Source organism: Malaclemys terrapin, chromosome 3 (assembly GCF_027887155.1).
Source record: "Malaclemys terrapin pileata isolate rMalTer1 chromosome 3, rMalTer1.hap1, whole genome shotgun sequence".
Taxonomy (NCBI): Eukaryota; Metazoa; Chordata; order Testudines; family Emydidae; genus Malaclemys; species Malaclemys terrapin.
In genome coordinates, this window is record NC_071507.1 from 195551307 (window position 1) to 195575714 (window position 24408).

A 24408-nucleotide genomic window follows, 5' to 3' on the forward strand; every position below is an offset into this window, starting at 1 on the left:
CGGATCAAAGCCCCACAAACTGTACCTACACAGAGTACACCACTCCTACATTTTTAATTATGACATTTTAGTATATTTCTCTCCCACCTCCCCCTTCTCGCCTGTCCTTGGAAACTTACATGATCAGGACAGGAAATGCTGGACTATTTCGAGTCCGGGGGATTTAAGGGGTCTATTTAAATGCGTATTTTATTTTATCTTGCGGTGTGATTTGTTTTTCATTTCCTCTTTTTTTTCTTTCCTTTTTTTTTATTCCTTTCCCATTTTTGTTTTTAGGACCGGCATGATGGAGTCCCCAGCCACAGCTCCAGATTGTCCCAGCTGGGCTCTGTCTCCCAGGGACCCTATTCCAGCGCCCCGCCGTTGTCTCACACCCCGTCCTCGGATTTCCAGCCGCCTTACTTCCCACCCCCCTACCAGCCTCTTCCTTACCACCAAAGCCAGGACCCGTACTCCCATGTCAATGACCCTTACTCCCTAAACCCCTTGCATCAACCCCAGCAGCACCCTTGGGGACAAAGGCAGAGGCAAGAGGTGGGATCAGAAGCCGGCTCACTGCTGCCACAGCCTCGGGCCGCCTTGCCTCAGCTCTCGGGACTGGACCCCAGGCGGGACTACCACTCAGTGAGGCGGCCAGATGTTCTCCTTCACTCGGCACACCATGGCCTGGATTCCGGCATGGGAGACAGCCTTTCTCTGCATGGCATCGGACACCCAGGAATGGAGGACGTGCAGGTAAGGCGTTCCTGCTCCTTCCCCCGCTACTGCCAGGGAGCCTGAAGAAATCTTAGCAGCTGGGAGACACATAGTCAACAACGATCAATTATGAATCATAGCAATTAGACAACGGAAAGATCTATTAGGTTACCCTCCCCCTGCCTCTTCAGGGTCGTTCCCTACTTATATTTTCCAGTATTTTTCTAAAAAATATTTTCTTTCTTTCTTTCTTACATTCATCTCACAATACATTAACAAGATGAAAGCTACAATAATGAAGAAAGAAAGAAAGAAAGAAAGAAAGAAAGAAAGAAAGAAAGAAAGAAAGAAAGAAAGAAAGAAAGAAAGAAAGAAAGAAAGAACAGGCGTTTCTGAATAATCTAGGCATTTTGAAAAGGGATAAAGTTTATGAAAGCTTTTCTTATTTCAGATATTAAGCCATGTGAAATATGGGTCTCCCAACCAGCTTTTTGCAGTTTTGGAGTTTCAGTGAGATCTTTCAGAATAACAAATTTTTAAAAAAATTACTCCCAGTTAGGAAAAAAAACAAAACAGAACAAAACCCTGTGTATAGGATCAAGGATATATAAAAGGATTGCACAGGGCACTGTTTTTAAATGTTTTGTGTGTGTGTGTGTATATATATTCTCTTTATCTAATCTAATCTATCTATCTAGCTATCTATCTCAACAACATATATCATTGTTCTGTTCCATCCTTTGGGAAACAATGGAGTTTCATGGGCCTTGAGGTACAATATTTCCTAGCTCTCTCACTCCCCAAGCCAAAGTCATTACGGGCTATTTCCTTAAAACAAAAGCCCCATAACAATTTCACCCAAAATGGCTCGGCTTCGACCTTACTAGGGCACAGCTCCCATAGTAGGTGGATGCATGATTTTCGGCCCACATTTTACACGAGGGTTGCTGGTTGGTGGTGGTGGTGTTTTTCCTGCTTTTTTGTTGCCGGGTTGCAGATATTTAAAAGTCTTGGACAGCTTTTTTAAAATAGCAAGGGAGGAATCTGCAAAAAGGAGAATAAAGAACTCATTAAAATGAAATGCTTCACTAAAATAAATGGGCTTCTACCCAATTCAACATAAAAGTACCCAACAAGCATGAGGAGGAATTCGTTTATTAGACCTATTGTTGCTTAGCTTTAAAAATGCAAGACTGCTGAAAATACAATCAATGGAAGGGGAGAATTGCAAATTTGATTTGCTTGGGTGTCACTTTAAAGACTCGCACGCCCCTGTATCTTGGTGCGTTAGCGTTTGCGATGGTCCTGGAAAAGGCTTTCCTTGGTATTTGGTTACTGCTCCCTGTGAACTCAATGGCAATCGGAGCATTGGATTGCGCGGATTTAAAACTTTATTTGTCAGACCTACGCGGTCTCCCTGCGCTACATGAACAGGCTTTATGGGGCTCATCCTATATTCCTTAATCAGGCAAAACTGGCAATGGGAGTGTTGCTTGAGTAAGGCCAACAGAATAGGATCCCTTATCTCTCTATATCTAGTACCGAAAAGATATAGAAAATATTAACGCCAAAAGAAAACTAACAGAATTAGCTGGTATACTCGTTGTGCTTCTGTTATAGATAGGTAGAGACCGGATACAGTTATTCGTATTCAGATATTTTTAAAGCAAAACGAATCCTTCTATTAAACTCCCCGCTGAGTCAATAAGGCGCAAGGTATTGAATACAAATAAGGTGCATGTCGCATGGTCATTTTCTAAACAAAATAATATATCCATAGCCTACGGTAGGAAGGACCTAGTTGAGCCTGTGCTGTATTGCTCATCCAAACAGCTAAAGGGGCGTTGCAGACAGGGTATTTTCGTGCAGGAATCTATCTCTGGAGTTCTGGACACAATGTTTAGACAGGATAGGGCACTGGGAGAATGAGGCAGGTACTTATTTTTAAAGGTTGGATCTCAAACTGAAAAAAATATTCCAAGGGATAATTTCTGAAGATGAAAGTGCTCATCAGCAAGTTAGTATAAATAGGCACAGAGGTGGTGACAGGATTGTATTTATTGACAGGCATTTTCTATTATTTTCCCTCTGTGTTTGCGAGCCAGGTTAAGTTGGGGGTTTTCTTAATATGTGATTCTTAATATGGACTTTTTCTAGGACAGGTAAAAAAAAATCCTATATAGCCAATAAATACACCTACTTTCTATGCCTTATGGAAAAAAAGTTTCCTTGAGGCATATTAGTCAGGGTTTTTTTGCTCACAAAGTTTTACTTTTTGAGTAAAGTTTTTTTTCCCCTTATACCATCAGATTAAATAGATTTCAGAAGTATGTGTTTGGTTGGCAGAGAGAAAGAGAAAGAAAAAATTGAGGATATGATATAAACCCAGTTCCAGACCATGTGTAATCCGTTGTCCAGGAACATAATTAAGTGGTTGTAACGTAGGGTTCTGTTGTAAGCACAGTGCTGTCCTTTGCGGCGAATTAGGGTTTCCATCTGCAATTTACAACTGACAAATATTCACAGAGAAAATAAAGGATCTTCACATTGAAAACAAATATGTCTCCCCTAGGTAGAAAAAATAAATTAAAATAGCCATTGCAATTTCATCCTTATTCCTCGCAGATTAGGGGATCTGCACCTTTTATACCTTCATTCATTATTATAGCCAAAGCTATAGGGAAGAAATGCATCCAACTCTCTCTCTCTCTCTCTCTCTCTCTCTCTCTCTCTCACACACACACACACACACACACACACACACGATCACACATCCAGAGTTTGCAAAACAAATGACAAACTCTGTGGGTTTTATTTCAGTTATATTATTTTATAGCTGCTGGGTATGGAGATGGTGTTTAGAACGGGTCAGTACTATCAAGTTTATTTGCAATAATACATCTCCAGATTTGCTAAATTTATGCCAGAAACTCATCACCTCCCCCATTACAACCTCTACTCCTTCCCTTCCTCCACCCCCCCCACCCCCCATCCCCGTGTATGCAAGCTAAGGAGGCTGAAAGTTAAGTTGCACCAAAACACCCGAGTCTCTTATAAAGTAACCCCTGGTATCACTTTTAACTAAAGAAGTCTAGTAATTAAAAGTCTGAGTTGTTTTTCCACGTTTCCGCATGCAGTCCTAATTAAATCTTTACGATCCTCTCTGTGACTATTAACTGCCAGCATGCTGCGCGAACATCCTGTACAAAAACCCAGCAGGAGGGCGTAATTAGATAGAAAATCAGACAAGAGTCTTCTCATTAACTGTAACAACTAACCCACGTTGCTGATAAAGCGAGTGGAGTGCATACACACACACCTAGGTAGACATAGCCAGGCAATATCGAGATAAGGTGAGGTTACAAAAAGAAAGATGGCGCTTAATATTTGCCTCCATTTTTATAGCATCCTGTTGCAAAATGATGCTCTCCACCAGGCTGCACCATTTGTTCATCTTCCTCTGTCTCGTTGAAGACAGTATAGAAGCTGCTAAAGGAGAGAAGGAAAAAAAGAAAAGACCTTATCATTGTATTTGATATTTCCCCTCTTATTTTCTGTGATACCCTGTAGGTATGTGGCCTATTGATTAAGGAGGAGTAAAAAAAAAGACAAAAGGAACTTGGGGGGGGGGCAACTGGGAGGCTGGGGTCAAGAGGGAAAGGAATTCAAGGAAATATTGTTTATCGTTCCATCACACTTTGGATGTGCTGTTGGAAATATAATTTTATCCTAACTCATATCCCACCTTAGCTGGGGTCTCCTGAGAATAGAAAGATATTTACATAAGGACTGGATTATGATAAACTAAGACACTACTTGGAAAGATAAAGTTAGAATAAGAGGAAAATTCCATGACTTAAAGATGTTTAATGTGTCTTTGGGAAACAAAAAAAAAAACCAAACAAACCCCAAAGCCATCTAATCTATCTATCTATCTATCTATCTATCTACATCTGCAGTTTAGAACTGACCACAAAACGGAACCACTTATTGAAATCTATTAGAAATGGTTCTTTAGTCACCTTTGTTCTCTGCGATGGTTGTTGTTGCTCATTGAAGAGGGTATTCTATATCAGACAATTTATATTAAAAAATAAAACTTAACATTTGCCCCTGCTGCAGTGTAACCATCTTTGTTTGTTTTCCTGCTAAAGAAGTTAATGCCATAATAACAGGTGTGCTTCTAAGCAGGGTGAAAGTAGACAGGTTGAGGAGAGAGATTGAGTGACTTTTCTAGGCAATCGATTTAATTGCTCTTATATTTTGTCTCTGTGTAATTCCCTTCCCCCATCTCTCTCTCTCTCTCTCTCTCTCACACACACACACACACACACACACACACACACTTTTAAATTGTAACCAAACCGTGCGAGCTGTTAATCTCTGTTTCCTATACTATGTGGGTGTTGCACTCTACTCTGAATTGCTCAAATTTTAATTACAAGTCTATAATGTAAACCTTCCTATATAAAAAGTAAAAGGCCTGTGAGTTAAATGGCAGGGTCAAAAATAATAATAATAAAAAAACTAAGTTGTCCTTAATCGTGTTCATTTAGATACTAGATCTTGGAGATGTTACCAAATTGCCAAATTTTCAAAGAAAGAAATATAAAGCTTTATTGAATGCAAAAGAGACTATGTAATATCTATGTTTTATAAGATAACAAAAATACTATTGCACCCCATATGCTTCACACCTCTTTTTTATTATAAGACCATATGATTTGGAACAATTTCATTTCCATGTCGATTTGGGGGAATAATAATAATAATACTAATAAACCTTTCTTCCCCCAGTGAATTAATATAAATGGAAATAACAGAAACTCCAGTTTGGAATGACATGATTTATGTACGCCATACTTTAATATCCAGTCAATTTGAATAGTGATGTTTTTATATTCACAGTCAGTTGAAGATGCCAATAACAGCGGTATGAACCTATTGGACCAGTCTGTCATTAAAAAAGGTATGGATTATTCCAACAAGTTTGACAAACTTATACTGTGTAGCAATGTCTTCCTGATATGATTTTACTTTGAGGCAATTAGTTTACCCGGAAAAATAGACAGGCATGGGAGATAGATAGATAGATAGATGAAACGAGGAAAGAGGAACTAAAAGGAACGAGTATTTTCTTGTCTGGGAGTTAGATAATTACATTTTATCTTAAATATTTCTTTTAATTGTTGCCAACTGATTTAAAATAAGTAAACAGCCATCAAGTTTTGAATTTCCCAGCAATTCCTATTTTGATATTGGTGTAAAAATGCCACCACATATTATAAAATAATTTTCACAGATATACCTTAACTTTTCACCTCTAGTAGTTCTTGATCTGCACTGTGTGACTCTTAAGAATTGTTTGATTCCATTTGTGGCTTTTATGCGTTTTCCAATCGTGCCAAATGTGTTGGGGGGAAAGAAACACATGCTTATGGAAATACAACCTCCCCCTCCAACATGCCCATTTTTAAAATCATTCTGCATATGCATACATGATTTAGTGTAACTGCAGAATCACCCCATACTGTTAAAGGGAATGTGATATTAACAAATGTTTGCAGTCTCTTGTACAGCTGTAAGCAAAATAATTAACTAATTAAACTAATTAAATGTAATTACAATAACTCATTTTGGGCGTGTTGCAGCTGCTTAATTTTTTTACAATTCTCTGACAGTCACTTGAAGATGCATGGCGATTAGTATGGGTTATGCTGATAGACGTTAAACAGCTCTCTCACTGCACATTTAGGGAGAGCTATCTTTAATTATCCAAGGAATTTCTATTTCTAGATTCAGTTTTAAATACTAGAGCTGACGCTTAGCAATGCTGGCCCTTATGTTTACTATCAACAGCACTTATCTTCAGTGGTTTATTCATCTAATGCACATGAAACCGATACTTTAATAGGGATGAGTTTCTAGAATATTAAGAAAAGAACGTAAGGGTGTTGATGGAATAAGAATTCAAGGCAGGGTGAGGTATTTCAATCGTTTGTTTCCTTTAAAAATGTAATTATGTAAATTCGAGCAATCATAATTTTGGGGAAGGGTGGATGAAAACCTGAAGCTCTTTTGACAACATAATTTATGTCCGGTGGTGGAAAAACGTAGGGTTTTGTGGGAAACAGTGAATTGTCTTACTTTAAGAAAAAGAACTGCTCTGCGCTTTTCAGTTCGCATGGATTACCAGCCTATTATGAGTTTAGGTGTGTGACATACCGGTTTGCGAATGTATTCTCTCTCTATATCTATCTATCTATCTCTTTCTCTCTAGCTCATACGCAATGTTTTCTCTTGGGTCTTCTTGATTAATTGGCGGTTGATTTGTGGCTGAGAGCCTTCTTTTTAACGTTGATCTACCTTCGTATTTTCGATGCTCGTACGCACAATTTGCCTTTTGTTATGTACAGAACACTGCCATGTATTGTATGTGACCACTTCGTCAAAACAATCTATTTTTTTTCAAAATGAAAAGGGTAGCAGGAACATTTGGTGTCAATACACAGTGATTGTGGCTATAAAGGTAGTCAGTGTTAAGCACATCTAATGATACTTACAATTATTTATTTAAATATATATATATATAGAGAGAGAGAGAGATCGATCAGAAGATGCTAATAATTCTAGTATGCATGTGAATGTGTGCACACATCTGAATATACCAACACCCACAGGTGTATGCTTAACCTTAGTCTATATCAGAAGACACTTAGAATTATAATATCTATATTTAAAAGTATACATACGCACTTTTAAAATCATATCAGTAAAAAAGATACCGACATTTTCTTGTAGATGTGTTAAAAGGCATAGGAATGTTATTTCCCCCCTTAGAATTAATGCTGTGCTTTATCGAACTTTTAGTCTAATTTTGTGAGTTTCGTTTTTCTTTGAACACTGGTAGAAGGGAAGAGACATATTTGTGGCTGACGATATTGGATCAGACCGATAGAAGGTGGAAAATAGAAAGGGTTCCGTATGAAGTTTGCTGTGGTCTCAACACTTTGCAGCCATAGGAATGTACTTTGAAATAAGAATAAGTTACCAAAGACCTGCAGATCATTCTTGCTGGCAGATGATAGATAGACAGATAGATTTTCTTCTTGACTATTACCAGTAAAGTACACTTAATGATAAATGGAATCTGGACAGGAGGAGGGTTGAGAGATTTGCCTGTTTCAAAAGAGGGTAGTTTACTGTTTAAAACGTTCTCATAACATGTAGTGTGAAAGATAGGCCATAGAACTAAATTATTAACACAAATATCTCAACCGTCCTCTCGGATATAAGTGCTTATATTTTTATGATCTTTGAGTGTCATGGAGGTAATGATGATCATCTATCTATCTATCGCTTCAGAAAGCTTGCCTAAAATTTGAAGAAACCCTTGTAAAAATATTATAATCATCATCATCATCATCTTGAACCGTTCAATTTATCATCCGTGTTGATCCCACACAATAGATTATATACACACACACTCTCTTGTTATGTTTGCTATCCGGGCTTACTTGACATTTCTGAAGTAATTTAGTTAAGAGGAAATGAGTTGTTCCCAGTAGAGAGAGCAAACGAGTGGAGTGAAGGTAGCCAGCGTGATAAATGGCTCTTTCATTTGGAGATCTCCAGAGCTCGTTTAAGACTAATTTTCTGTATTAGCCCCCTTTGAGCTATTAATGCAATAGGCAGGGACCGTGGCCCCTCGTCTCTTAGCTGCCCCATTAGAGAGCGCATTAAGCTGCCAAGCCTCTACTCTACGGTGGTGGTGGTGGTAGTGGTGGCGAAATAATGAAAGGTGCTTTTTAAACTCTCCTAATCTAAACTGGCAGAGGGTGGCTAATACGATTTGAAGGGGTCTGGTCAATGAGCAATCAATAAAGTAATAATGAGAAGGATGCGGTACATTAACAGTCTAAAAATCCAACAAGACATTAAAAAATCATTCTTAACTCTTAGTTCCATTAAGATTGGCGTGGTGGAAAGGAAAGGAAAGGAAAGGAAAGGAAAGGGAGGAAGCCTAGATAAATGACTATGATGATGATCATCATCAAGAGTATTAATATTAGATTTATCTCAGGTTTAAGGAGTTATCAGCTACATATTATCTGGGTTTATCCTCACATTCTCTGTCACCCAGGTTTCTGCTGAAATCAAGGGGAGGTTTTCGGTGTGTAAAGAAGGCCGTAGCGGATCCCCTTGTCAGCAGCTCAGCTGTAATTTGTTTGGCATGATCTATGACAAAAAAAAAGTTGTCCTCTTTCAAAATCTCGCGTGACCTGAGTCCAAAGTTCAATTGTTGTGACTTTGGGGACATAGTCAGTGACCTTAAAAGTATCCTGATTTATTTACTTTAAACTATTTCTAGACATTGTCTGTGTACAGACACACACACACACACACAGTAGCACCAAACTCTATTTTAAACTTCATATGTTAGCATAGTACAAATAAGCTCTAATCCCCCCCCCAAGAATCACACAAAAGGAGCCTCTTAACACTTTTAAAAAGTCACTCCCTCAATAGAACAGGATAAGATTTTTTTTTCTTCTCTCCCGCTTCCTGAAATGGCCAGCAATAAATGATTAACTAAAAACCACGATATCTGGTTACAGCTTTTCAGGTGATCGAGTTGCGAATCGGTTGAAATGTAACGTACAGAATTTGCCTAGCTTTATTTATTTATTTTTGGTTCTTTTCCTGGAACACCAACTGTATTTTATGATCGCTGTTACTTTAATGGGAAACAATTTCGGGGTAATAGATTTCACTCTTAAATTAACTCCTAGCTTCAAAGGCAAGGAGTGGTGGTGGACTCGAACTCTTGCCGTCAGCTCATGAATACACGATAGATAGATAGATTTTTAAAACAAGGATCGAGGCTCAGTGTCAGGGGGTAGTATATATTCTCGGGTTTCTAGGTTTACCTACAAAGCCAAACCAAATCTCCCACTACCAAATCATTGACTGTTCTGATGGACATACACCCTTCTAATGAAGGCTAATTCCAAATCCAGTTAATACTTACAGAGATCTATAGACCAAAACATTGATATTATACTATTATTATTTGCCCAGTGCAGATGATTAACCAGCAATATTTCTTCAAACCGTGTTTTTGTCTTGCAGTATAACGAGGGTGCTGGAATAATGTCGAGTACTTAAATCCCATTTATTAATTTAATCCGTGTGTGTGTGTGTGTGAAATGCTACTTTTGCATTGCCACACAGTTATGTAGAGCAACCCAACAGAGAAATGAAAAAAGACTGAGCCTTAATGTATGCACAGAAAATTGTAAACATGTAAAGAACTGAGAGCTTCACGCTGAGGTTTGCCATGCTCCATTTCCTTACCATTTCCTGCTGTCGTTTTAAAGCGCTCTCACTCATCTAGAGATCCCGTTTGCAGGAACAGTATGCTCATAATTACTAACAAATCAAGCGGCTACTGTTGCTCTCTCGGTTTATTGATAAGCTGAAGAGAAATGGAAGGGAAAATGACAATGAGGCCGAAAGGACCAGGAGAATCAATTTTTTTTTTTCAAAGGTGGAGGGGAGGTTTTGAGGGACAATGGGAAAGGAGACACACACAAAAGAGTTTGGGAGAAAAAAAATTGTGAAAGTGACAACAAGATCAGCATAAATTGGACAAAGCAAAACATGCAAGAAGTAGGCAGAAACTTGTGTGTGCGTGTGCTGTGTCCTTCTATGGACAATTATTATGAGGCATAAAACCAGATTTGGAAAACACATAGATGTAGGTAAAAATACTCCAGGGAATACAGTGTATAAATGTTTAAATAAATGCATTTTACACACAGCCTCTAAAATCTCAAAATTATATTATCTCTGGTAATAGTTCTAGTATCTTTGTAATGATAGAGATAGATAATTAATCCATTCCATGGTAAACTCACTTTTTTAGGAGTGGCAGGTAATTTACAAAAGATAGAGTATAGATTAGAATACATATCTCTGAAACTATGAAATCGCAATAGATATGCTTGCATAGGCTTGTAAGTTTCCTAAATGTGTTTAGAATTATTATACTCAAGTGATCTTGATGTATACCTAGTCCCTTTTGTGTAGTTATTGTAAAGAACAATCGCAGAAGTTTGCAAAGCATAGCAGGGAAGAGGACTAACTTGCTTATCAAAATAAATTTGCATGAAAAAAAATATTGAACATATTAAATCCATTTTTCAAAGGTTAACTAATGTAACAAATGCTCCATAAAGGGCAAAGCAAATTGGGAGAGAGATGTTTAAACATATCATGTGTTCAGCTCTCTCTGTTGTGAGTTTAGACGAAGATCAAATTTTCTTAGGACTGTTGTCTCTTGTTTAATTTCTCAGTTCACTGGACAGTGACCTGATAAACTAGTCACTAAATATAGGTACTGGAAAGGTGTATCAAAACCTTTGTGTTTGTTTGTTGGCGTGGAGAAAATTGCAAAGTGAAATGATCTCAGTTGTTAGTGGTCCTTTAAAGGATTAGTGATTTCACAGCGTGTGTATGTTCATTTATTTTCAAAACAACTCGATTGTGTCTTGATGGGGGCACTTGAGTGACTCTGCAAAACATCTTACTTGAAAAATGTAGCGCAGAGGGGAGAGGGTTTTTTTTTTTTTTTAACATATACCCTTAAAGCATCCTAAAACCAAAGGATCTGACTGATCAATGGAGACAATGACAACATTCCTATTAATAGCAATGGAAAAACCGCCTCGGGCCTCTGCCCCTCTTTTATAACTGTTTTGTGCCAATTTCAAGTTTTTTGACGGGCTAGAGTTGAGAAGCTGGAAACGTCCTTCCGAAGCTGTATACGTTGTCTTACTCAAAATAATACGAAATGGGAATCCGTTTCAGTTTCTGATCCCCCCCACCCAGTAAAGCCACTGAAAATAATTTGTTTACATTAGAGACTATATGCAGTCTATTTGAAGCAATCTGTCTATATGAAATCTACATGCGTTTTGGGTTTGCGCTGTTATAGAGGTTTTATTGTGGGAGTCTGGCCTGGCGGTAGGAAATAATTTATAATAAAAACAGCGAAACCCTGTTGTGTCTATTCCATACACTGAGGCTATAAAATTGGCAGTTGCCCAGTTGTTAGCACTTGTTAAGGTATTAGGATATCCGATCTTATTGTTCAGCAGCCCCAGACGACTTAAATATTCCCCCAACTCCAATGGGATGATTCTCCAGACATGTTGCAAATAAATAGGGTTTTATGATTTAACTGGCATGTATTATAAGTACCTAAATAGCTGGCATATTTGTGTAGTCGAACCTATTACTTGCAAAATTGGTTTTGCCATTGATTGACTGGCAATGCGATATTGCAAAGGAGAATCTGCTGTACAGGGGTGTGTAATCAATTAGTCTTCTCTGTAAAATATGCCCCCTAGACTACCACCAGCGAATCTAGAATTTAGGAATACACGTTCTATAAGGAAATGAGGCTGCGGTGATTCCAAAAGAGAGCGGCAGTAGCAGCTGTCAGCTCTTATTAACTCCTGCATAAAACATACCTTAAGTATGGTTTGTTATCAATTACTTGCAGAAATGAAACAACTGGGAAAATGCTGCGACGCTGTCTATAAATTAAAGTGATTGGTTGATTGATTAGAGCACCTGCTGTAAATCATAACAGTTACACACAATTATGAACAAGCTATTTAAGTTGATTTGTAAACAAAATTCATACCAGGAGGGAATTGCTTTCATTTTTAGTTTAGCAAAAGAAGTGTTTGTTCCTAATTGTGTCTGTTTGGTGTTATAAGAATTAGAATGTTATAAGTCCTTCGGTTTTTCCTAAAGCAATCTTATTTGTTACTCAGAGAAATTAACTACTTTGTCTGGTACTAGTTAAGGGGCAAACTTTTAAAAAGAAATCCCCTGGTGTATTTTTGTTGCTGTAATCAGACCAGTTTTATTTAGAAACTGAATACTCCCACTTTTTTTTCTGTTTGTTACATAATATGCTAAACAATCTGATACCGGACTATTTTCTAATGCACCTTTTTAGGGGGGAAATAATTGTGCTAATTATGTTGCACAAAAGAGGGGGAGGGATAGCTCAGTGGTTTGAGCATTAGCCTGCCAATCCCAGGGTTGTGAGTTCAATCCTTGAGGGAGCCACTTAGGGGTGGGGCAAAAACAGTACTTCGTCCTGCTAGTGAAGGCAGGGGGCTGGACTCAATGATCTTTCAAGGTCCCTTCCAGTTCTAGAAGATAGGATATCTCCATTAAAAAAAAAAACTGTCTTATTAGAAGCCCAAAACAACACTAAAGTAATCCTTTCCTTGCTAAATTCTGTAGTCCCAATTCTCGCTTAAACCAGTAACTCCTTTGACTTCATTAGAATGTTTCCTAGTTGTTATCATTGTTAGTAATAGAAGTATTAGGAAGAGGAGTATTAATATTCTTGTAACCCAGCAATGTGCCCGGCGCTGTCCATTACACAAGAAGATATAGCTCCTGCATGGCAGGGCTTACAAACAAATAATTTAGGAAGAAATACACTTAAAATACATTTATAATATACATCGTTTTTTTTTTAATTATCAAACCAATATACATCAGCTGTACTCCACTGCACCTCTACCTATCCATTATCACCCATCCAGGTCAATTTCCTGTAGACTCAAGGCAACGGTGACTCTTATTGGTGTAGCTACTAGGAAACTCTGGGCCTATGAATTCACTTTTCTTCAGATGTGCTATGGATGTCAGACTAGCCAGTTTGGACAGTTTGTACTCTTATGTGTCATCATGTTACATACCTCCAAACTCACCCCTTCTTTCTCTCTCCAGTTCCAGTTCCTCCAAAATCTGTTACTTCTCTGATGATGAATAAAGATGGCTTCCTGGGTGGAATGTCAGTCAATACCGGAGAGGTGTTTTGCTCAGTACCTGGCCGCTTGTCCTTGCTCAGTTCCACTTCAAAGTATAAAGTAACCGTGGGAGAAGTTCAAAGACGCCTCTCGCCTCCAGAGTGTCTGAATGCATCCCTCCTAGGAGGAGTACTTAGAAGGTAAGGGCTTGCAGCAAATGTGGGTATTTACGTAGACACACACATAGACTAAGCATTTTGTCTAAAGTCTATACTATGGTAAAGACATTTGCAAATATGTGTTGTTTTTATGTTGTAGTTGTGTGTGTAGAACTCAAGGCAAGGCAAAAATAAGCAGCAACATGAAAACATGGAAATGAATGCGTAAAGTTACGTTAGCGTACAAGACTCTGAGAAGGCAGCTCATAGTAAGGTCAATAAGGGATCTCTCTCACACACGCACACACACACACTTATTTTACTTCCCAACTCTCTCTTACATACACATTAATCTATTCAAACATACATTTTAGAGGAAGGCTTCTATTTAAATAAAAGGTCTTCTCTATGAATACAGGAGTTATAGGTAAGACAGCTTAGCTACTATGATTTTTCCCTGTAAAAGAAACAGATTTAAAACAAAGAAACTTTATTTATTTACGTATCTACTTATTTATTTATTTATTTATTTATTTATATTAGTTAGGAAGTTTTAAGAAGTTTACAAATCCTTGCCAATTAAATATCAGAAATAAAGCAATCATTACAACAGGTAGCTTTTGTTTAAAGAGGCATTATGCAAGAATATAGTCATCGGATATTTCTATTTTAAAGGGTGTTACTCTATTACAGAGTGAGCATCATTACACCTACAAAATGTCCTTTCTAGTGAGTTTATTGAATTTAGTGACATCTCTGTATACACATACATAAGGACCAGGCATGTCTATTAAATGCTAATATTAAACAAAAATGGACATGGTGTGATGGGGTTTTTTTCAGGTGAATTTACTTTATCTGATATTGACCAAAAAGTAACCAAATATCTAAGTATCTATTTGTCCTCTGTCTAATTTGCTGGGTACATAATTGGTGTGTTAATTTTTTCCATATCAACAGCCTCCCATAGTTTTTGAACCATTCCTCTAGGGTTGGACTAATTTTCCTTTTCTAACGAGAAGCTACCAATAGTCCAACATCTACTAGAAGTTGAGAGATTATTAATTCTTCATTCCCTCTTGCGTGTGACCATTTGAACTGGGAAGCCCTTCAAGGATTACCAAAGGACTATTTGGTGATAAATATCCAACAATTTGTGATATTTAGTTACAGGTTTTATCCCGATACTGGACATGTCCACCATATATACATAAAATCTCCACTTTAACCCCAATTTCTCCAACATTTATCCCCATTTTACATACACATACCCACTAAATAGATAGATAGATATGTTATTTAAGGTACTGTTTCAGTGCTACCTCACACCAGTCAGGTTAATGTGAATATATTAAAGAATATTTATTTTATTGTAATATAGACAGGTTGCTGGTCCTCCTTCCCATAGCAAATCCCAGTCCTCTGTGGTGATTTGTCTGCCCATGTCCTTCTCCCAGAGTGTCATATGTGGACATATTGTTAGGGAAGAAGAAACCAGATTTTTTTACTTACAGATGCTAATCTGCCTGTGCATTGTAATAGAAAGTGGCGCAAAGAGAACATCTGCAAGAGAAATTTCAAATAGAAAATATAACTAGCAAGGTTAAACACATACACCATTATTGAGCCTCAGTGATTTCGGGAGAAGACCCAGGACCCAAACAGTGAACTATGCTGACTTTACTTTGTATCTCGAGTCTAAATTTTAGAGAAGCTTTTGGTTCAATATCTATATTTCAGAGCATGTGGAATATAGATGGCTGCTCTCTTGCAACTGTGTCATTGGTTCCTATCTCCTTTGGCACAAAATACTGACAGACCAGAATCTAGGTAGGGAGACTTTCTCTACAGGATTTGACTTCCTTTCATATTCCTTATATGCAATTAAAGAAGTTGTTAGTGATAAAAGATCTGGGGTGAAATCCTGGAGTGCTGAAGTCAATGGGAAAACTCCCATTGACTTCAATGGAGCTAGTATTTCACCCCGGATTTTAAACCATCTGTCTAAAACTAGACCTGGCCCTAACAATAACTCTGCGTTTCCCATGTATATCACAGTCTTCCTTTTAATGTCTCTATCAATAATTTCCTATATAGATTCCATTATGTGCTCTTATCACTAAGTATTCATGTCCCCTATATAATGTAGCTGTTCCAATAGATAGTTCAACATTTCCTGTATAATATCTATTGAATTCTTCCTTAGGTGTTCTTATCAATTTCCCGTATATCTTCCATGCTTCCTCTAGGTATACCCTATCAGTTCATCCCATACTTCTGTCTTTCCACCTAGATATACAATCGTATCCTAATACGCCTTAGTCTTATACTGTAGGAACCAATTTGGTTTCTTCCATAACAGCAGCGTATACAGAAGTTATTTCATTCTGTGCATTTGTTTTCTGTAAGTTAAAGAGGGAGGGGGAACCTAGTCAGTTGTGTGTGGCAAAAATTAAGCAAACCTCAGCAAACTCTATCAGCAAGCGCGCGCACACACAATGTGCTAACCTCAAGTTAAAACCCCTTCAAGCTCCAGTGGTCTTTAGATTGCACAGTCTAAAAGTTTGTTTCAGGGACATTCCGAGGTTAATCAGAATGTTAATTTCTTTGCAATTCCAGAGCCAAATCGAAAAATGGGGGGAGATCGTTGAGAGAGAGGCTAGAAAAAATCGGTTTGAATTTACCAGCCGGCAGGCGTAAGGCCGCAAATGTCACTTTACTCACCTCCCTGGTGGAAGGTAAGCGGTGAATTGCAAGCTCGCTTCACACTATTGGCTGCTCCGAAGTCTTTTCGGTTTGGGAGTTTGACATTTTGCAAAGTTTCATGGATTAAGTGGAAATCGTTGCAGCGGTGGCATTAAGATCTGTTTAACATGCATAATACTGGGTGAAATTAAGACTTTAAGGGTCCCACTTAAGTCACGCTGAAGTCACTGATCAAACTCCCATTAACTCCAATGGGTGTCTTGAATTCAGGTTTGCCTCAGTGAGATCTGCAGAATCGAACTTTCTCTGCAGTTATCCAAATATTCCCATTCCCTACTTTTGTGGATTTCCAGGTTGTTCCCTTTGAATAATGGTCTAGTCCAGTGGTTCTCAAACTTTAGTATTGGTGACCTCTTTCACACAGCAAGCCTCTGAGTGTGAGCCCCCCTTATAAATTAAAAACACTTTTTTATATTTAACACTATTCTAAATGCTGGAGGTGAAGCGGGGTTTGGGGTGGAGGCTGACAGCTCCCGACCCCCCACGTAATAATCTCACACGACCCCCAGTTTGAGAACCCCTGGTCTAGTCTGTGCTGGGTCCAGAATTTTAGCTAATTCATTACTTCCAACCTTAATTATGACAGATGCACATTACAATACGGCCATTGAACGAAAATAATAAAGAACTTTTTTTTTTTTTAAATTTCGGCAAGGGAAAGCAGTTATTACAAATTAACAGTTATAAGTACAGTTTACCTGAGGGTGAAAGTTTAACAAAGAAACAAGCGAGCCCTTTCTTTAAGAAGAAGGGGAGGGGCGGGGGGATACAAGAAAGAAACAAAAGGAAAAAACCGGAATACTCGAGTTATACCTCCTCTTAAATGAACAAACGCTATCCCGTACTTGACGTGATGCTCTGATGTTGGTACTGTATTGAAATGTGGAATCCACAAGACTCTCACTTGTTTTTTTTTTAGGAAATACTATATTTATTCTGGGGTAAACTGGCTCTTCCGAAATTATAACTAACAATTATGTGGATGTAATTATGAATTATATGTATTTATATTATACATACACAAAGAGGCGAGTAGCATTCAATATGTACAATAACACACTATGTCGTATCTCATATGCATGTGCCTATAGTTTTGTACTATATATTAACTTTTACATTCTTCTGATTTAATTATAAACTGCAATACAGTTACACACTCATATGTGAAATCAAAATCAAGACTATATTCTTTCTAGTTATAAGTATTGTTTCTATTTTGACGATATAGTATATCTATATATTCATAAATCATAGTACATTACATGAAAATGCCTATCAAACTATGAATGCATAGTTAAAGACACTATATACAAACATTTACCATGTGAGAAAATACATTCATCGTCTGATATGCATATTCATATATATTAATTAATACATAGTTTCAAAATTAATACATAGTTCCCAAGCACACCCCATACCTATATCTATGCAGTGTGTGTGTAAAACTATGCATTCACATTAATAGCAAAATCAGAACATCTTAAAAGTTGACACATAGCACAAATGTATGTGCAGATCCGTGTGTGTGTGTGTGTGTGTGTGTGTGTGCAAATACATTATATATGGATATAAAACTATACAACGTTTACATCATTATACATTATGTTACTGTCCTCTGATTTACTTACAAATCAACAATTTACCTTAAAAGATTTCCCCTCTCCTATAGAAAGTTGCGCCTGCTCTAGATTTTTCTAGTTTTCTGACAATAGGATTTTTTTCTTGTTAAATTATGTTGCCTGTAGCATAAATGTTTCACTCATCTCTGGCCAGGATTAACAAAAAGCAATGAGGATGGTGTCTCTGCACATAATTGGGTGGGGGGTGGGAGGAGGGGAGATAACCGTCCATTGGAATTCTAGCATTTGGCGGACAGTGTGATTCATCTTTTTGGTGATTATTGAGAAAGCTTTTTTTTTAAATGACGTTTTAAAGTAAGTCCTGATCGTTAAAAATAATGTGGTACTAGAATTATTAGACATAGCTGGTTTGCGTGTTAGAAATCTTCCTCGTGGTCCTCCGGGCGGTGCTTTAAAGAGTTTAATGCTTTATTCTAGAGGGGTTGTGCTATAATCTGATGGAATCCCCCTAGAGTCTGTTTCCCCACACCCCCTTTCTTCAGCTACTGTGTCGTCGTCTTCTTCTTGTGGTAGAAAGTACATCAGTAGGAGTTTGATGACACGAACCTCTGGAGGGTAGAAACCTGAAGCCACGCAGGCAGAGGAAATGCCAATTAGAATGATAGTTAGAATAATTATTATTTTTCATATGAAAGGTCCCCCTTCATTGGGATCTTTTTTTTTTTTTTTTGGTAGGGTGAGGGTGGAAGGGGTAGCTTCTGTTGCATTGTGATCAGACCTATGCAAAACTTCACTTTCCATTGGATACAATGCAGTTGGCTGCTTTGTTTTCCAGATGTGGCTATAATAGTGTGTGTGTGTGTGTGTGTGTGTGTGTGACGCACACGGGATATGATATTCCATGGTAGAGCTTTTGTGACACTTTTCTGAGCTATGAAAATACAAACCTATTCCGCACATTTAAAGTCCGGGTCCATTTACCTATCAGGACGTCTCTTTTGTTTTCACACACTTGAAAGTCTATATTACCTATGTATTAATAACACACTTTTTCTCTGCACGTGGGACTAGAACCACAACCAGTGTAAATCACCAAACTCAACTGAAGTCAATAGAACTAAGACAATACATGCCATGTGAAGACTCCTTTAGCCAAAAACTGGGGATGTGCTCTGCAGAAAGAGACTGATACAAGAATAATGGGCTCCTACACCCATGGAACCGTCTTTGTCATTGAATTCAGTTGGGGTTGTGCCTCTGCAGTGCCAAATTGAGCTGATCTTTTCAAAGCGTGACCAGTACCACCAGCAATAACGTGTTTCAGTATATTCCAGCCGGCTCGGTTGAACCATTTTCTGGTCAGCCTCCTCACTAAACAACCATGCTGGCCTGTGATGATCAAAGGCTGTTCATTTCTCTTCAGGTGAAGCTGTTCACTTAGCTCGGGATTTTGGATACATCTGTGAAACGGAGTTTCCAGCCAAAGCTGTTTCCGAGTACCTGAACAGACAGCACACGGACCCCAGCGATCTCCACTCCAGGAAGAACATGCTCCTGGCTACAAAGTGAGTCCACAGCCCGCTTTGCTTTCAGGGCCGCCACTTGGAGAGTTTGACATTCATTCTCCTCCACGCGGCCATTCTCGCTAGCGCTCTGCAAAGGAGCCCAGCAGTGCTTTCTCCAATAGGCTTTGTTCCGATCTCCCTCTCTTGTGCTCTTCTCTCTCGCTGTCGTTCGTCATTGTGCGCTGGGTGTGTGGGGGAGAGATTGTGCTCTGAGTGTGTTCCTGTCCGTGGGTCTGATTGTAGTGTATGGTGGACCTGTAACACTACGTGCCCGTGCGTATCGTTGGAGCTGTAACAGCGTCTTTGGAGCTGTGTGCGCATGAAACACACTGTGGTTTAACTCTTTCTCTCTGTGTGAGTGTGCACGTGTCCCCATGTTTGTGTCTATTTCTCTCCCCTCCCCCACCCCTTTCTCCTCCCCCGCCTGTTTTGAGTCTCCGTGTTTCTTTCTTTCCTTGTGTATGAGTTTGCAGCTCTCTCTCTCTCTCTCTCTCCTCTTGTTTGTTTTTGGGTGTGCATTCCTCTCTTTCTCTATTTGTGTATTTCACGCTTCTCTCTGTGTAGGAGTGGCTAGGCCTTGCCTCCACTCCCACTGAAGTCAAAGGAAAAACTCACCTTGATTTCAAGAGCGAGCGGCCTTGTCTATCAAAGACCCCGACTAAATAATTTACAGTCTCCCCTCCCCAAAATGTGTACCGTTAATCACCTTGAGAAATGCGCAGCTGCAGCTCCAGAGGGGGACCTTGTAAACCTGCCACTACATCTAGGTCTCTGAAACTTTTACAGGAGCTTTTTCTATTTTGTTTGATTTACTCCTGTCGTTGGCTCTCGCGCTATATGGTTTGATGTTTTAAGGGCAGATCAGGTTTTCGGTGGTGTGTCCCATATATTAACTCTGTCGCAGGCAAAACCCAAGCGATTTAGTAGCTCTGGGACGTCGCTTGCTCCGCTGACAGCACAATTTAAAGAAATATATGGAGGCGTGGAAAATCGTTTGCTCAAATGTGTCCAGATGTTTTTTTTAGACGTGATTGGAATTTGATTGCCCTTTTCCGCGGGGTCAAAAGATATTAATGTCCCAGAACTTTAATTGCTCGCAGACCTGCCTTGCTCTTTGAAGCTTTAAAGGGTTTGACTCATTACCGTTTGCTCTGCAAACTCAAAGTTTCCTCTTTTGCACTTTCCTAGTGGATAAGACTTTTATCTTTCCCCACCCTCTGAACTCTTTAACCCATCGGGAATTTCAGAGGACCACAGATGAACTCTTCTCTCCTACCTCAATGTTGCTATTATTTGTGGGGGAGGGAGGATTATCATTTCCCCTCTGGGTTTCTATTTCGCCCTGGGATGATGCACCTGTTTAACTGGGGGCCTTGTGAGTGGGGTGAAGGGAGGTTTAGCCATAGGAAGCCACTAAATGAAAAGGGAAGGATTCAATGTTCATCCTTCAAGGTGGCAAAGGAGCTGTTTTAAAGATAAACAAGCACCAAACGTCAAACCCCCTGCTTCGAAGCGGTGCTCCCCAAAAGGTGGCTTGTGTTCTTTTCATCCCGGCAAGAGTAGAGCAGCAACCCGTCACTGGGGTCTATTTATCGCCCCGGGCAAAGGCTGTCGCTTTGACCTTACCTCCCGTTTGTTGCACCAGCAGAGCTGTACCTGGTGGCGAGTGCTCCCTTTGTGCTCGTGGAGCGCGCGGTGGTGCTGGCCTGGCGCTCGCCGGTAGGGCCCCCGAGCTTTTACAAACAAACGCCACCGGGCGGACTGGGAAGAAGAGCGAGACAGATTCCAGGAGTAGCCGATAGAGCGAGACCTGACTTTAAAAAGAACGAGCCTGAGTCAGATGATCATGGGGACTCCCCCCCTCCCCTTATTGTAGTATATAAAATACCCTACTGGGCACAGAATCTATACAATGCTGCCCGTGTGCAAGACGGCCTGGAAGCATCTACAGACTATGACCGAATGTGTGGACATGACAGGTCACGATTTTCAAAAGGGATGTTGGGGTCTCAAGTTGAGGATGTCTCAAAGGGGCCTGGTGTCCAGAAGGGGAGTGTTCGGGGCTCTCTGAAAACAGAGGCACCCAAATTCTCTAGTCACTGTTGCAACTCTTGGCTTACATCATCGAACAACCCCCTCCTCCTCTCCCCCCATGGGAAAAGTTCATTCAGGATTCATGGGAAGAGAAAGACCTGACTACATTTGGTATTCAGCAATCCTACTTAGCAGTCATCCCAATAAGTCACTTACAGGCTATTGGTGGTATTGCCTTCACATGAAGGCTAGGTAGTATTCATCTCTGAGAAAATAATAACAATAACAATAATCATAATAAATAATAATATAATTAATAATACCAGGATCAAGCTCCAGATAGCAGTTTATCTATCTATCTATCTATCTATCTATCTATCTATCTATCTATCTATCTATCTATCTATCATTTAGGGCAATCTGGCTAATTCTAAAGGCAATAAATAAACTAAATAAAACATTAAAAAAAAAAAAAGATAGATGGCATTTCAGAAGCATCTTTCTGGCCCAAGAATAAAAAGTCTCTTGGTCAGAGAAGAAGAGGTGTAATTGAAAGAGTATGATTAACTCTACTAGGAATCCTTCTTCTCTTTACTGATCAAACTCTGTAAGGAAATAGCCAGGCAAGGGCCTATTCTTGCAGTCCTCCTGCTCCCTTGGACAATGGGGAGTTGTGGAGGGGTAAGGAGTGCAGCATCAGGTCATGAAATCAGGATCCTTCTGTTTGTTGTTGGAGGGAAGCTGGGAGTAAGGAGCCTTGAGTTCTGTATCTAACTTCACTACTGATTGTCTGTGATGCCTTTGTTTGAGTCTTTCATTGACTTCAGTAGGCTTTGGGCCAGGCCCTCAGCCTCCTTGCACTCTAGTTTATTTATGTGTAAAATGACTATAGTACATTTTCCTAGTGTGTGTGTGGTTGGGGGAAGGTGGAATGAGAGGGGCAGCTGCCTGTCTTTGTAACTTAATGCATGTCCAACACCTTGGAAGTCTCAGGCTGTGTATAAAGTGTTAATCAAAGAGAAGTGAAGTGACTGACTACTCTGGGCGCTCTCTCTCTCCTTCTCTTTACTACCCTTGCAGGCAACTTTGTAAAGAATTCACGGATCTCTTGGCCCAGGACAGGACACCCATTGGCAACAGCAGACCCAGCCCTATTTTGGAACCAGGCATTCAGAGCTGCTTGACTCACTTCAGCCTCATCACCCATGGCTTTGGGGCCCCAGCCATCTGTGCTGCCCTCACAGCCCTCCAAAACTACCTGACTGAAGCTCTCAAAGGCATGGACAAGATGTTCTTGAACAACAACACTGCTAACAGGCACACATCTGGGGAAGGACCAGGTAGTAAAACTGGAGACAAGGAAGAGAAACACAGAAAATGAAAAAAAGGAGAAAAATAAATAAATAAAAGAGAGAGAGAGAATCTTTTAAAACAAACAAAACAGTTTTAATTTTAGCTTTAAAATATTGGATTGGGATTTGGAAGAATTATATTAGGTAGGACAAAAATAATAATAAAAAAGAAAGACAATAACTTAAGATCAGAGGCGCACAATGGAGCAAGAACAGTGGCTCAATGTCTCTTACACGGAACATTTGAAGACAACCACCAGGATTTTTCCACTTCTGTTCTCACTTTTTTTAAATGATTTTTTGGGAGGGAGGGGGCGAAATAAAATAATAATAATAAAAGGAAGAAATGAATAACTTATTGGAAGAAATCAGAGAAACGCTTTGGTGTCAGTGCGTTGGTTTCTTGTTTGGGCTCAGATGTACAGTCAATTTTTTTTTTAATCAAACAGTGTCCTGTGTCTACACTAGGGAAAACAAAAAATCTTCCAGTAATATTATCGGGGACATTTCCATTCCTAGCATCAGCACCCCTCACTTCCAACCCTGTCCTCATCTTACCTTGCTCCTCTGGATCTATATAGACTAGAAAAGGGGCTGGTTTGGGTAGCAAAGGCTACACTATGACTTGCTAATAGAATTGTAAATGTATTAAACTGTTTCTACATTAATTACAGTGTCTACATTAATTACAGTACATTGGGTGTTTCAAGTCATATTAGCTCAATCCAGTTAACTAACTCGATTTTTAAAAGGCACCCCTTTTTCCTGGTCTAGACAGACCCTCTGTTTAGATTACCAGTGTTTACAACTATACATGTATAATTTGGTATTTAGCATTGATGGCAAAACTGCATTGGCTCTTAGGGTGCAAAATTTGAAAATAAGGTCCAGTAAGATGTTAATGCTGTTTAAAACTCCTACTCTTATATTTAAGGTATCCTAATTTCCTCTAAAGGGTTTATATTCCCAACAATGCCAATGTCTCTCTATTTAATTTGTTCTAATAGTGTGGGTGTATTGAGAGAGATCTACCCATTTTTTTTAAAAGAAGTGCTAGTAACAAAAATTGAGTATGTAATTCCTTCTCTGGAGTATGCACTATTTTATTTTCTTCTGTTTCCCAAAGCTTTGCCCGCTTGGCTTATGAGCTTCTTCAAAGAGGACTAGAGCTCCCTACACAATATATCAGGTACAGAGAAAAATAATCCACGATTCTAATACTTTTTTTTTTTCTTAAATCGAAGCCAGTGGTTTCAGAATTCTGCAGGTGTACTTCTTTAAAGAAGCTCAAAGGGAATAATTGAAACCAGATTAAAAATAACTGAAAATCGAGATGTAATATTAAGAAGAAGAACCCCGTTTTGTCGAAGGGTGGTTGCAAACACTTGCTTGGGCATTAGTGTTTGATACAC

The 24408-nt window shown here is 39.1% G+C and overlaps 1 protein-coding gene across 6 annotated transcripts in view; it reads left to right on the forward strand.

Annotated features, from left to right (window-relative positions):
* The window catches only part of TFAP2B (transcription factor AP-2 beta), a 143031-nt gene that overhangs the window by 4386 nt on the left and 114237 nt on the right, over window positions 1–24408 (forward strand). For 3 of the 6 annotated variants that reach the window (XM_054023819.1, XM_054023817.1, XM_054023818.1), the window contains exons 3-9: window positions 277–735; window positions 5605–5665; window positions 13519–13738; window positions 16316–16434; window positions 19469–19610; window positions 22725–22984; window positions 24123–24185. In XM_054023819.1, coding sequence (XP_053879794.1) covers window positions 277–735; window positions 5605–5665; window positions 13519–13738; window positions 16316–16434; window positions 19469–19610; window positions 22725–22984; window positions 24123–24163 — 1302 coding nt within the window. In that variant the 3' untranslated portion in view covers window positions 24164–24185. Of the gene's footprint in view, window positions 1–276; window positions 736–5604; window positions 5666–13518; window positions 13739–16315; window positions 16435–19468; window positions 19611–22724; window positions 23665–24122; window positions 24186–24408 lie in introns of those variants that run through there. The other 3 variants (XM_054023816.1, XM_054023820.1, XM_054023822.1) reach the window with 1 other exon arrangement.